Source organism: Vicugna pacos, chromosome X (assembly GCF_048564905.1).
Source record: "Vicugna pacos chromosome X, VicPac4, whole genome shotgun sequence".
In the NCBI taxonomy this organism is placed as follows: Eukaryota; Metazoa; Chordata; class Mammalia; order Artiodactyla; family Camelidae; genus Vicugna; species Vicugna pacos.
In genome coordinates, this window is record NC_133023.1 from 30,925,493 (window position 1) to 30,940,316 (window position 14,824).

Consider the following 14,824-nt stretch of genomic DNA (forward strand, 5'->3'; position numbering starts at 1 on the left):
TCCCTTTTGCCTTCAGGGTGCACCCCAAACTTCATTTGGTACTCCAAGTCTTTGCCAATATTGGGCTCTCTCTCTCTCATTCCACATCTGTCAGTGCTGGATTTTCCTGTTCCCACCTGCCAGGCCACAGTCTGCAGGCCCTCTCCCTCCACGTACTTCAAGACCCCACTCAAGTACATCATCTCTTCAGCCTCTTCTCTGATCCCAGAGGACCCTTCCGTCTGCTCTGCCTAAGGGTTCTCAGGGTTTAATGCAAGACTGAAAAGCACTAAGGACATTCTGAGCTCAAATGGATTTGATACAAGGAATCAGATGCTTATAAAATCTTTGGGAGGGCTGGAGAAATGTGAGTCAGGGACGACACTGGAACCACTGGGTTTAAGAATAATCTGCTGAGATTGTCATCCAGGAAACAGAAAGCTGCCACCACAATCATTACTGCTTCTCATTGCCACAAAGCGGGAGAGCCAGTGTTGGAAGGCTGGTCTAGTCACTCCAATTGGCCAATATGTCCCTGGTCTTTCTTATCAGCAGCCAGTAGAGCAGGAAGATGCCTCTACCTCACTCTGCCTTCCAAACCGAACAACCAGTCAGAATCCTAGCTGCAAGGGAGTCCAGAATTCTAGCCTCTGTAATACAGGAAGGAATGAAAAGGATGTAGGATGGAAATTGAATGCCAAGTGACAGTACCCAGCAGGGACACTGCTGCAAGAAGTAAGAGCAGTGGAGGAGCAAAGGGGTCAAAGTCACAAGCCTCAACTATTGGGCCAAGCAGATCTGACTTTGAAGCTAAAAGGTAACAGAAACACATGAGGTCTAGAGGGAGAAGTGACACAACGAAAGCCCTGATTCTAGAAAAGGTACTCCTAAAGATAGAGGCATCCAAATACATGTCCAGAAATTGAGCTTTCAGGATAGGATTTGACATTGTATTCCGAGTGTAACTCCCCTGAAATCCTCCAGTCTGCTTCGATTTATAGACACTATAAATTGCCCTAACGTTATCTCTAGAGGACTGACCATCAACACCACTTTAGAAAAACTTGTGACAACACTAATGTTTTAGGAACACATAGAACACAAGGTACTTCAGTTTTCTCCTTTCCTCAACAGGTTTATTGCCTTTTAAGAAAATTTTTGTAAAATATAAATACAAAGGCAGAGAATTTACTTACAAAGTTAAAACACAGATTTCAAACATAAACACACAATTCAGAAAATTTTAGTTTTATGTACAATTTCAAGCAACCTCAACATATTATGTTAGTTTTCAATATTTTACAGGGTACAGAAAAAAATAGCTCAAAGTCTTCTTTAAATAAGAGCATAAAATGTTTAAACATATAAACAATCCGGTTTGATGCGTGAAAACTACTTTCACAGCTTTTAAATTAGGATATAAAAGTTTCATACAATTAGTTGTTGTGTGTGGATACGGTTTGAGTTTAAAATTATATTAGACACTACTGGATCACATCCAATAGCATTGACCTGGCCCGAGCAGGTACTCTGTAAACAAAACATAAAGTTACAATATCGCCAAGTGCCTTCACCAAACTCCCCCCAAACCAACCACACGGTTCTGCCTATGTTACGGCCTCTGTCATCGGAGCTTTGTATGAAATTAAGTCAAAGCGTGGAGCTCCTTTTCCTCATTTGTTTTTCCTTAAAAAAAGAAAAGAAAGAAATGTTCCAAGTAAAAACAAACATATCCCAAAGCATGTGTGCATTGAAAAGTAAAGAAACGTTGTAACAACTTCATAAAAACTGACTTAAAAGTTTAAAAAGAAAAAAACATGTTTCTAAGTCCTTCCGACTGGAGTCATTTCTCTTATATAAAGAAGAGATATTTTCATATGTAATAGTGTCCTTTCTTTACAGAAATAGTCGTATTATGACACATATGCACAAGGATTAACACTATGACACACTGTACACCGTGGGCCCGGCGAGCTCACCAGTAGTCGTCCGAGCCCATGTCGCTGGGGTGGAGCCACTCCATGGATGAGCCCAGCAGAGTCTGGAGCTCGTTAGTGAACTCCACCAGATCTAAGAGCTCCTTGCTTTCAGGGTTAAAGGCTTCCAGGTCTTTGGGGCAAGAGAATAAGAGACTTGCTGACACCTGCCGGTAAAACTCCGCCTCCGCGATGGTGACAATTTCCACATTCGGGAAATTGCAGCGGAATATGCGGGAGGACATTTTCAGTTTCTTTAGCACGTCTGAAAGCAACAGCCAGTTTCGAGGCCTGCACAGAGAGGAAGGACAGTGGTTCAAGTTCATGGCAAAATTAAAAGCTCTCCTAACTGGTAACTACCAGTCCCTAGCTTAAACAAGGGACTGTTACTTCTGCTTTGATAATGGCGCCACTCCCCCCGCCCCCTGCCATTTCTCACCGTACCCAGGAGAGATCTACTTCTGGGGGGGACTCTTTGACTCATCAGGATGTGCTAAGTGACCATCTAGGGAGGATCAACCGACTTAGACAAGAGCGGGAGCGGCACCCCTCCCCCAGGCTGCTTCGGTGCCGCGGGTGCCAATGGAGATGGACGAGTGAAGACTTGTTCAGTCGGTTCTGGCCACAACTCAGGCCACCCCTCTTCCAAGGGACTGCCCTGCTGTCATCACTGGGGAAAACCTGTCTGTCTGCCGACCTGAGAGAGGTCACAACCCCTTGGACCCTCGGGGAGAAAGCACTGGAAACACTCAAGGGCAGCTGGCTTTCCTTTCCTTGCCCACCCCTCAATGCTGTGGGGAGTGATGCTTTTGAGAAAGAAGGTAGTACGTCCATTCCATGCACCCTACCCAACTCGGCAATCTCAGGTCTTCAGAGACCGTCCCTGCAAAGGGAGACACACGTTCATAGCCTCAGAGCCCAAGGAGAACGCCACTCAGTAAGCACTGGGGTCAACACACAGCAGAACACAGTCTCCTGACATGTCCACTCCAAGGGACTGGTCACAGGCGTACGGTGGCCCGACCATGGGGGCAAGACTGGATCTACCAAATGTGATGACACAGCTGCCATGTAATGCTTTTCCTAATCTCACACGAGAAGAGGGTGTCTATCAGTGTTGTCCTCAAGTGCCCTGGAAGGCTCTATGGTGGCCTCCTGGGGAGGATCCCTTCCCCAAGAGTTTAGTGACTGAAACTGTGCAATTCCAGGCACTGACTTCCACGTCCTTGGGGCTCTGCGGGTGTGTTCCGATGAGGGCAGTTATGCCGTACTGGGAGCCCGCCTCCACCCCCAACCCACACCCACCTTTCCTGCAATACGTGATGTGGGCGGACACCTGCTGAGGAATTTACCCCCCCCATCCTCATCTGCTAACTCCCATCACCCCAAGAGCTGCTTGGCTGGCTCTCAGCTACACGACAGCCATACTCACCCCTGAGCGACAGACACTTGGACGTTGTAACACGGTAAGAGGGGGCTTTCTGAGAATTCAAATTCAAACACGTCGCTGTAGGCCTCATCGTCATCATCCTGGTCCTCCGGGCCTGGGGGGTTGGCTAAAACATCATATCCACTTTCATCATCTGGTTCTAACGGAGGGTAGACGAGAGAGAGGACTCAGTAAACCACAGCACGATTTCAGCCGTTATCAAAAAAGGACCCTTGAACAATTCTTTCCCAACTGAGCCCTGCTTACAGCACCCCTCGGCCCACCTCCACGGCTACCCCTCCCCCCCCAAGAGAGAAAGGTTCTGTAACTCATTCACGTGCCGCTGAACTAAAAACAACGTTGCTCACCACACACAGAGCTGCCGTAGAAGTCCCAAAAACCATTGGGGTCATCGTCACTGCGACCCTGCAGGTCATTTAAATAATCTGGAGAGAGAGAGAAAGAAACAAGATAACACCCGCTGGCGAGAACCAAATGTTGGCAGAGTTCGGGGACATCTCACGTTGGGGCTGGCACGGGGCTTCCCTGACAGCTCTCCCTCTGCACATTTCTCCAACTGTCTCACGAAAACCCGCTGACCTGTTGGCCCGGCAGCCCGAGGGACAGCCGCCCTCGCTGCCCCAGCCCTCGAAACAAAAGCTAGCCTGGCAAGCTAAGAATTTTTCAGCCCTCAGAGGCAAAACTCCAGTTTGGACCTCTTCTTGGAGACCAACTTTACACTGCTCTTCCCAGTATGTGTAACGCAGAGTAAACAAGGCGGGGCTGGGTGAAATGGTGGAAAGTCACCATCTAGACGCTTGAATAAGTGCACATTTCTTGAACTTTGTCATACCTGTTAAGAACTTCTCCATAAGTTCGCTGTGGGTCATTTTCATGATGGTTCTACCTGAGTACGTAGCCAAAGTGGGGTCAGCACCATAGGAGAGCAGCAAACGGACGATTTCCAAGTGATCGTTCTCGACGGCATCATGGAGAGGCCTAGGGGAGGCGCGGGGGAGGGGGGTCAGACTTGTGGACACGATGCTCGCCTCCGACGGCAGAAGGCAAAATCGGGCGTATGTATGTGCCCAGCCTGGTAGGCGTGATACTTCATCAAGGTGTGCGGATGGTCGGGGAAACTGAGGCACGGAGACTGGCCCACAGTCGGGAGACAAATTACTGTTTTCTATACTTAACCCTTTATAGGGCAGGTAAAGGGACTATTTCAGGCCTAATTCTCAAATGCAGCTCTATCTTTAACCCAGGGCCTAAGGAGGAACTCATGCTATGATGAAAATGTTTTCAATGAACTTAAATAGTGGCAGACTGTAAGAAGAAAGCTTACAGAGTGAAAAAAAGTCCCAGCATCATGGAAGCTGATTTTTTTAAAAGAGACACTAGCGGTAAAGTGGAACTTCTCCTGAAAGCAACTTGGAGATTAAGGATCAACCCTCTGGCCCAGAAGCAGTCACCAGAGCGAATTCTCAGGAGGGTACGGAATCCTCCCACCCGTGACCTCTGGGGTCGAGATCGCTGCCCACAGTCCCATCCTGAGAGAATGGAAACCACGAAACACCAAATACATTTCAGTTTTGCTAATTTTATGACTGTGAGGAAAGCCCTAGTGCCCGGCCCTCCTGGTAGCATCCAAGGCATACAACCAGGAAGATGCCGGGACTGACTCAGCCCTGGGCCTCTGACCAATAAACCGAGGTTAAGGACAGGGTGGAACCAGACCCGGGAATGTGGGTGTGTGCGACAGGCCCTACCAAGCCAGTGGCTGCTGGCCCTGTCTGTACTCCTGGGACTTCCCACTCACGTGTATTTCAAATACTGTGATTTAACGGATGCTGATGAAGAGTCCAGGGTCTTAAAAGACAACACCTCCGCGCCTCTGGGGCTTCCTGCACACCCTGAGGACCACTGCCTATGCCCCAGCAGGGCCAGGCTGACAGTGAGACCGGTCACTGACCTGGTTCCATCCTGGGCGCTGCAGTTGACATCGGCGCCATATTCCAGGAGGTGGCGGACAATGTTGAGCCACCCCCGGGCACAAGCCTCATGTAGGGCACAGTAACCCGCGTTGTCGCGATGGTTCACGTCACAGATCTTGTTCTCCAGGCAGTACAAGACCACTTCCTGTGGGGAGAGGAGACGGGACGCCATGAGACCACCAAGCAGTGAACTTCGTAAAGGGGACCTTGCCAGAGCTTGGCAGTGCCTACTTTCAAAGGCATACATCCTTCGGTCCAAGAGCCCCACTACGGCAGGGAGAGGCGGTGGGCGTCTTGGTGAAGGGGCAAGAGTGAAGAAAGGCTTGGTGATGCAGACAGCATCTTCTAGGGCCCTGCTGCCCCAGTGGCCTGGTCCTGGGCAAGTTGCCCGTAACTTCTCTCCAGGCCTCCATATGGCGGCTGAGAAGACACATTCAGAGAGCAATGGAAGCCCTCAGCCCAGGGGCTCGCCTGGCTAGTACAGAGGCATCCCGGCTGCTAACATCTTAGATGACACATTGCCAAGTGCAGAGCAGTCTCACTTGATGAGCCCATTCGGGAGGTGTCAGGGATGACAACACAAGTTTAGGTACGAGTATGGATGATGGATGCTTAAAGAGAGATTAAATCAGCCGGAGAACATTCCTCAACTTAGAATAGGGATGCCCAGGTTAGCCAGGTCCTTGGGCCCTCGTCAAGACCCCGAATCTGAGCCTGGGCTGCAAATGCTCCTGTTTGTTGTTAAGTTGCTTTAAAGAGAGGCTCTCTTTCTCCATCCTTAAGAAGGACATGAAATGCTTTGAACAACCCCGCCCTCTGTTTTACCTCACTCCACCCCACTCGGGCCAGAATCAATCTAATATTTTCATATTTACTGAAGTTAATGACAGGGATCTGATATAGCATATACCGCAACCTACACATTTCCAGACCCAAATAAAACAAGTCTAGCCTTCCTCCTCCTCAGAAGGTGTTCCGTGTGTCAACAGTTTGCATTAAAATCACTGTTATTAATCTTGCTTCTTTGGCGTGTTAAAATATTAATACAAACTGCTCCCAGTAAGCAGAGCAGTAATTTATTCAATGTTTTATTACCTTGATTAAGAAAGTTTTCAAACACAAAGAACAGCATTTGCCGCCAGAAAACACATTATACTGTTTTCCTCCGAGTCTGCAGGTGGCCTAACACGTGGTCCACTCGGTAAGGGGGGACAGGATGGGGTCAGGCTTCCTTGTGACAACTCTTAAGTAACTCATCTCTTAAACCTAAAATGGGATTCATTCCAGCCACCCGTAGACATGAAATGGGCTCTGTCAAACCTTTTATGGCCTTTGGAAGACATGCCAATCAAAGGTGACTGCTCATTTGGGAGCGACCTAGAACGTCCCATGTGCTCACCTTGGGAACCTAACATGGCGTGCTGGTAGACCTGGCCATCTTCAGCTCCCTTCCAAAACAAGAGGACGGAGAGAGAAGGCACGTCTACAAATGCATTTCTTCGTTCAGATCCTAACCTGCCAGAAAGCCCACAATCCTCTGGGCTCCCAGGCCACCTGCCCCAAGCCCTTGTATCCACGATACCGCATGAAGCTGCTGCTCTTTTAGCAGGCCCTCACTGGCCAGACTCGAGTGGACGGTGGCAAGCTAACGAGTTGTCTGCCCCAGCCAGGGAGAGGCCCTGTCACGTGGCTTGGGGATCAGGCCTGACCGCCACCAACTGCTGTGCACAGATCAATTTATCCAGGCCCACGGCCTGCCTGATGTTCTATCAACTCAGGGTTTATTTGCTCTGGCAATGAGGGCCTTCACCTGGAAACCCTTATCGCTACGAGGGCTGATTTGAGGGTACCAGAAATGAAAGGACACCCAAGCTGATGGGTAAGTCAACCCTCTTCTCCTGGAAGATGGCAGCAAAGGCGGGAGGAGCCCAGCGGCCAGGTTAGACTTTCTGTCATGGGCTGTCCTAACTCAGCCGTGTTACCGCTACCTACATGGTGCTTCACAGTGCTGCTCCTCCCCCTGGATGAGTGTGTCCTCTGTCATCCCACAGGAACCCAGGAGATATCAGGAAGGAAGGTAATACTGTTCACACTCAACACTGGGGGAAATTGAGGCCCAGAGAGGTGAAGCCCCAAGTTCAATTAACACGAAGTACTAGACCTCTACACCTCAGGTCTTTTGGTACGTGGTCAGCTGGGAAGATTCAAAAGGCCCAAGAGGGACTCAGCTTGAGGGATACAATCTAGCTGCGTGAGCATCCTGCTGGCCCTGTCTGTTGGGGTCAAGTGGCTAGCTACACTCTCCTAGCCAGGAGGACGATGGCCTCTAAACGGACGGCAACCTCTGTCACCAAGTTAGAGAGAATGGTTAAGAGGCCGGGCAAGTCTGTCTACCCAACCCATTTCTTGGTTTATTTTCTCCGCTAGAAATGGGAGTGTTTGAAGGGCAGCCCACCCGTTTCCAAACAAAATCAAACTGTTTTTGTTGGACAATTCTCTGTTAAGCGGCTATAAGCCGAATGTCATTAACCGCAAAATGTAACCATAAAGGCCATAAACCCGACATTGTTAATTAATTAAATGCCTCATTAACTTTTTTAAAAACATGATTTATTCAATTCATAGAAAATTTAACCATCACCACTAAACGCACAAGCATGTGGTTGCACATTGGCATTTTAGCCCAAGAAACAGAAGCCTTTTTACCAGGAGGGAAAGGTTTGAGGTCTCTGGCCATGCAAGTGATCTGTTTAACGCAGATCTGAAGCCAGAGTGTGTTTCTAAACTTCAAGAACCACATTAACATGACGTAGAGCTCAGGCAGCCTTTTTCCTGTACATGGTATCTTTGTGTTTAGCTAAGCAGAGAATGGCAAAGACAAAAGTTCAGGAAAACCCTCCCAAACTGTGCGTTCAAACCACACCTTTATCGGGTTAAGCAAACTGTCCTTCAATTTGAAACAATTTAAACTGCCACTTTTCCTGACTGGGCCATCATCCCAACATTTAAAATTCTGCCTGCCTAAATCCCAGAAAGTTGGATACAAAGTTGAAAGTGTTCATCTGGTATTCAAAACATCCAGCATCAAAACTGGTCATCTGTGCAATTTACATTTGAAGACTAAAAAGTTGTCTGACCATAAACATTCCCCAGGTTTCCGGTGCTGTCAGAGGCCAGGTAGCCTAAAAAAAAAGTATGGATCAACTAACTGCCCCTGGGTCCAAGCCTCAGACCCACCAAACCCAAATGGAAACTTTCTTAGAGGACCAACGAGGCTCTCTTGAGGTCTCTGGTCCCAAAGGGAGACTGGTAGAAATGATGCTGACTTCAAAGGTGGGGCTAGGAGCCCTGTCCTCCACGGCGGGTGCAGCAGGCTGCCCTCCTGCCCTCCCCTGCTCTCATCTCCCACATTTGCTGGAAGCAGGAGTCTATTTTCTCAACCACGACGTGTCACGAGCTGATGCTTGGCATGTGGGGTCTAGCTCGGTGCCACGTGCAACATCTATCCTGTCCTCCTAGGTGCTGCTGCTCTCAGCTCTTGGGAAACCAGCTGGGTGCCCCTCGGATTTCATCTTCAAGTAACTGTGCTAACTACCAGAAAGTTCTCTCCAGCTAATCGAGAGGTCTCCAAGAGACATGTTGATAGAAACAACAAATGTGCAAACAGCACACTCAAACAACCACCAAAAACACCCCCCCAAACCAGGCAAAGGACCAGTGCTTCCAACTTCCCACCTATGCAATCATGCTTGGAGGGTGAGCTCACGGTGGGGGTAGTCACACCTCAAAGGGCTCAAGGCACAGGGGACAGGGGCACAGAGCTGGCCAAGGTGTGGGAACCAGAGCTCTGGGTTAGCATGGGTCCTGCCACACCAGTGCTCATCCACACCTCCACACTTAGCCTGCTGAGCCGCATTTTACTGTCACCATTCAACTCCCAGAGGGCTGATGCCAGCATAAAAAAAATGCCTTTGCCCTGTGGGCTATTACATCACAATTTCAACTGACAAGTGCGGTGGGGGAGCTGCGCAGGGCAGAGGGAGTAATCTATCTCACAGAGGTTTTGAACTGTAAGGAGAGCAATTCTGACGCAAGCCAGCCTCTGCGAGTGAGGTGGGGGAGGGGTGGGCTTTGCAGCCAGATGGCCAGATTGCTACCTGCAAAAGTATCATTTAAACCCTCAGAGGCTGTTTCCTCATCTAAAACTAACACTATTATTACCACATGAAGATGTTAAAAAGGGTGAAAGGAGTTACTACGGATCACATGGTCTTAGAAAGATATAAGCTATCTTTCTATCTATATTGCTCTGGCAAGACAGGCTATTGTTGTTATTGGCCAGGATGGGTCAGGATATGGTGGTGTGGACAGTGAGTTCTGAACAAGGCTCAATCCCCTCGCCCCTCCCTCCGCATCAGCCCTTGGTTCCTTTGCCCACTCAGGTCTGCCCCACCCCCACGCTGCACAGACCTTTCCCGGCTGCTGTCCCACAGGGGCACCACTCTGCCCCAAACAGCACAGAGCAACCCAAAACAGAGCTAGTAACTTCTCTCCCCGTTGCTAATCAGAATCCAAAAGGGCTCATTAAAATTCCCGCAGTCGCCAAGCCCTGGGTTATCTCAGATTTTATATCAGAGATAAGTGAGCGAGACTGGAGGATCCCGAAGCAGCCTACCTGCCTGAACACGAACTGAACATCAGAGGCCTTTCTTTTCACACCGCGACTGAACAAGCCACCAAAGAGCCGGCGGTGGAGTGGGGGGTGGAGTGGGGCTAACGCAAACATCCTGCTGGAACACCCAGCCCAGCCCCTCATGTTGCGGGGGCTGGGCTGAGCACCGCCCCCGCCCCCGGCTCCAGCCCCAGCCCCAGCCAGGGTGCCCTCACCCTCAACCTCAAGGAGCAGCAGCTGGTGGATCCTGAATCCAGGGCGCCCACAGGGATGCTCACCTCGTAGCCTAGCCGGGCAGCCCGCTGCAGGAGGGTCTCGCCGGCATTCTTATTGACAATAAGTCTCCGCGCTTCAGGTGGCATCGGGCGCGACTGGGTGGTCTCTGGAGGGGAGCTTGAGCGTGGCAGCTGCGAGGACTGGGAAGCTGGGAGCAACTGTTGCAAACGGTCGAAGGGCTTCTGGTCCTGCTTGGCTGGTGACAGATCATAGTCGGAACTGGGCTCGGGCCGCTTTCTGAATCTCCGGACGGTCACCTATCACATAACCAGGCAGTGCACACATTTTCAGGCCGTCTTTCCTCCACCCGCCTCTTCCCCTCCTCCCCGAGTCACAAACCTGAGCGGAGGAAAGCACTTTTTCCTTTGCTTTTCTTTGGGGAGGAAGGGGTTGCATTCTCACTAGTTGGAAACTTCACCACCACCCAGGAGCCAGGTCCCCGAGGACGGGGCAGTGCCTTTGGCGCGGGGTGGGGGAGTGGGGGGGGGGGAGAAGAGTTCAGGAAAAGGAAAGCTTTGTCCCCAGAAGCAGAGGAGCAGGCAGGCAGGATGTGCTTGCACAGGCCCAGGGGGGAGAGCAAGGGGCAAGAGTTACCTTGCCATCTGCATTCTCCACGTAGTAGTCCCCTGTCAGCGACAAGCCCCGCCTGGGCTCCTGAGGGATCAAATGCTTGGTTTTACACAGTCGCTTCCCGGATGGTTTCTCGCTGTTGTCGGTGTATTTCTGCAGCAAGGAGGTAGCCTGGCAATCCTCTTCTTCGTCTCTGCACAGCACATCTGTCTTCTGGCTTTCTTTAATTTTCTGCTGTTTGGCAGGCAGCCTTGAGGCTGGCGTGCAGCTTGGCTGAGCCTGCTTTTTGCCGCTTGCATTGGTGGATGAAAGGCTCTTCATGGGCGGAGAGCCGGAGAACACAGGCAAGCCTAAATCCAGAGGGGAGGGGGTGGGAGGGCGGGAGGCAGGGGGAGAAGAAGCAGGCGTTACACAGTTGTAGCCAGTGAGGAAAGAAAAGCCCATTGTTAGCACTGATCACTGGAGCGGCTTCAGTTTTTAAAGATATACCAATTATGTTTTCAAAGCATTAATATTTTAATTATCCCACATTCAACTGGCAAATAGGTTAACCCACGGAATGCCAAGTGGCAAGTTGCTTCAAAGGGCCGGGACAAGAGGGCAGAAGCCAGCCCTTCCCTCTCAACCAGGCCCACTTCTAAGGGTCTGGGTTCCGGGGACCGGGCACAGCCTGAGGCTGTCACCCCAGACTTTCCTTCCTGCCTAGCCACGGGCGGGCTTGGTGGGGAGCAGCCCAGAAGTCAAGCTCTCTCCTCAAAGTACACATTCCAGAAGGAAGTGTGGAGGCCAGAAGGACCTTATGAGAGAGAACTCCCTGCCTGCCACGTGCTAGGTGGCCCTTAGGTCCCCTCCGGGCCCTTTCTCACAGAGTGCAGGTGACCCTGTGGCCCCGCATACCTTGTTCATTGTCACTGGATTTGAGGGACTCCTCCGACCAGCTTCTGTTGCCTTTGGCCTCGGTCCTTTTCCTGCCAGCTTTCTCTTCAGAGATGTTATTGCCCTGGGCTGTGACCTCAGGCTGCACGGCCTGGGTCACTTCCTTCCTGCCCTGGCGGCCAGGTTTGCTCTCTGCTGCAGACACCTGCTGCTCCCACCGTTCTCTAAGGTGCAGCAAGTGGCGTTGTTTTTTGGGATGGAGCCCTGTTAATTCAATGCACACCTTCAGGTTGGTCAGCTCACTATAATGTGGGTCTTCTAAGTGGTTAGAGGAACTGTTTGTCATTTCCCTCTCAGGCCAGTCATCTAATGGAGAAATAACTACAAATTAATCAAAAAGCCCCCTGGGGGGGGAACAAACTGTCTTACACATCACTAATGGGGGTGGGGGAGGGGAGGGTGTGGTCACTGTCTCGGCTGGAGCTGGTCACCCAGTCTTGGGAAAGGGCCTATTTCTCTTTGGCCATCTTTGGGCTGGAGCTCCTGCACCTGGCTTGGGGGTGGGGAGGTGTGAGCGGCTTCCCCCGGGGCTCCAGGGCGAGACTGGAACCCTCTATTGCTCCACCCCAGGACTTCCCCCACCGTGCCCTGCGGCCCCGAAGCCACCCCGAGCTCACCTTTGGAGACCCGCCTCCGCTTGGCTTTCAGCAGAGGGTCTTCCGGCAGCTCTTCCACAGTGGTCTCGGTGTGGCTGCTGTCACCTGAGACCTTGCGCTTTCTGTCCAGCCGGAGTGTGGGGCTGGGTGGCATGTCTGGGGCCGTCTGGTCGGCGGGGGGCTCGCTCCCGGGCGGCCTGTCCACGAAGTACTTCTCCACGGGGAGGTCTTTGTCCTCGGGGGCTTCGAAGGGGTCATGTTTGTTTCCAGCACTATACTCGCCTGGGAGGGGAGACAACCCGGAAAGGAAGGAACAAAGGTCACGAAGAGCAGGCAGGGCTAGGGGAGCAGGTAGGATCCCCCCACAGGCCCAAGGTAATCTGCTCCCAACGGACCCTCCTTGGGAGAACAGGGGCCTCACACGTTGGAAGCACAGAACCCTCAGAAAGACAGTGACCCAAAGGAAGGGAAGCTGGAGAGTGAGGCGTGAGGCACACTCACGGCTTCCCTTTTGCCATCTCATAGTTGGGGCAGGAGAGAAGCAAGACGAGGCATCAACATCATCTGTCTGGATGGATGTATGAGAGAACTCCCCGCCTGCCACCTCCCAGCGGGTCAACTTTGATGGCACCCACGCCCCCTTCCCACAGGGGACGGGTGACCCTGAAGCAAGAGTCAGCCAAGCTAAGGCTGAACTCAAAGTCTCTATGGAAACAGTTGCTGAGGTCACTGTTTTGAAATAAAAGGAATCTGATGTAATAGAAAGCAGATATCCCCCAAATGTTCTCTACCTGAGGGACAGCACCAACGTTCTCTTGGGTCAGTGGGGGAGAGGGTGAAATGAGAGTCGGGAAAGAATGGTGGGAGGCAGGGAAGCTGGGAGGACAAGGGAAGACAAGCCTGGCAAAGCCAAAGGCCAAGATGTCCTGGTGTGCACACAAGGGTCCAGAGCAATGTCAATCAAACTCAGCCCAATGGCTACCAGTCCTTCTGTCCTCTTCCCACACCTGTGGGGGAGGAAGCATTTATCACTGCTCCTACTTCCTGTCTAGGAAGAAGGCCCTGGGTGATACCAGGCACACCCACGGGGATGCTGGTCATCCCACCTGGCACTCCTCCGTGCGTGCCTTCCTCCACACGCAAGCATCTAAAGACACTCCAAAGACAAGACACAGCCCCCTTCGCCAGGCGCTAACTGCTCTCACTCCAGCTCTACCTGTGCTGTGTCTGCTCCCTCCACTCAACCCAGCATCGACTTGGGGCTTTTCCTCCAATCATTCCAGCCTAAAATCACTCTCCCCTTTCGCTTTAGCCTAAGAAATAGCTTGACTGCTTTGCTGGTTGCATATTTTTCTAACACACAATGACTCTGTAATGATCACTGTGATGTTAAGGTGCGCCCCTAAGAAGATCCTGCCCATCACCGGAGGGTATGAGTTTGGTATTTCGGTAACACCGGAGCTTAGCTCCCCACAGCCGTTTTGCTAGATGAAAACATGAACACGCCCCTCACATGCTGCTCCCATCCTTCCTCCTCTCCCTAGTCAACTTCAAACACCACTCCCACTTGTGCCCAGCCCACTGGCCACCTGATCAGCCTTCTCTTGGGGGGCATTCCCAGTACTGAGTAGCAGTCAGTTGTGGGGAGGAGCTTCACCCTGGCCTTGGCTAGCCTGTGCTCTCAATGGTGGAAAGAACCCAGCCACCTCTTCTCCAAGGGCATCCTAAGGCGGGACAGATCCCCATCTACCCTTGCCAACGAATAATGGAGTCACCCCAACCACATGGGTCTTCTATCATGGCAGCGGGAGAAACCCCACAGCTTGCCCGAACCCCTGGCCTGTGCTTCCCGGCGATGCAGCCCAGACCACCGCAAGCCCAACGAAGAGGGTGAACTCTCACTCTGGCTGCTCTGTGACCCTCTTAACTGCTCTGGCAGTAACAGCGCCACTTTACAACTCGGCCCCCTTCAGTTGTAAAGTGGGAATGTTACTACAAACCGCCTCCCAGAGGTGGGCTTCATAAACACGGGCGGGCTCAGCACAGGGACCAGCTGGAGAAATCACTTTAACCAAATGACGATAAGCCTTTCAGACCAGCTTAAATTTTTGCCCCAAACACCATTTGACTTCTCCAGTGCGATCAGCCTTCCCTGAAAGCCCCGTCTTTGGGAGGGGACCAGCGTGGAAATGTAAGGGCTATCTTAAGAACCCCCATGTCCCATTTTAAAGTTAATTTTAAAATGTGTTCTCCCTCCTCCACTTTAGGTAGCAAAGATGGTTCCATTCCAACCTGGTGATTTGAAAGCAGTGGTGACTGGGTGATGTCAGCAATGCCTTCCAGGGTCCCCATTAGGGCACAGATTAACCAGCATGTGGCCCCACCCAGAATGAGCT

The 14,824-nt window shown here is 51.4% G+C and overlaps 1 protein-coding gene across 8 annotated transcripts in view; it reads right to left on the bottom strand.

The window, feature by feature from the left end:
* Positions 1 to 14,824, bottom strand: part of BCOR (BCL6 corepressor) — a 45,547-nt gene that overhangs the window by 354 nt on the left and 30,369 nt on the right. For 3 of the 8 annotated variants that reach the window (XM_072955688.1, XM_072955690.1, XM_072955687.1), the window contains 9 exons: positions 12,450 to 12,710; positions 11,794 to 12,138; positions 10,921 to 11,246; positions 10,329 to 10,583; positions 5,357 to 5,523; positions 4,238 to 4,383; positions 3,753 to 3,830; positions 3,388 to 3,544; positions 1,959 to 2,246 (listed from right to left, as the gene is read on the bottom strand). In XM_072955688.1, the coding sequence (XP_072811789.1) occupies positions 1,959 to 2,246; positions 3,388 to 3,544; positions 3,753 to 3,830; positions 4,238 to 4,383; positions 5,357 to 5,523; positions 10,329 to 10,583; positions 10,921 to 11,246; positions 11,794 to 12,138; positions 12,450 to 12,710 (2,023 nt within the window). Of the gene's footprint in view, positions 1 to 1,088; positions 2,247 to 3,387; positions 3,545 to 3,752; positions 3,831 to 4,237; positions 4,384 to 5,356; positions 5,524 to 10,328; positions 10,584 to 10,920; positions 11,247 to 11,793; positions 12,139 to 12,449; positions 12,711 to 14,824 lie in introns of those variants that run through there. The other 5 variants (XM_072955693.1, XM_072955694.1, XM_072955689.1 and 2 more) reach the window with 4 other exon arrangements.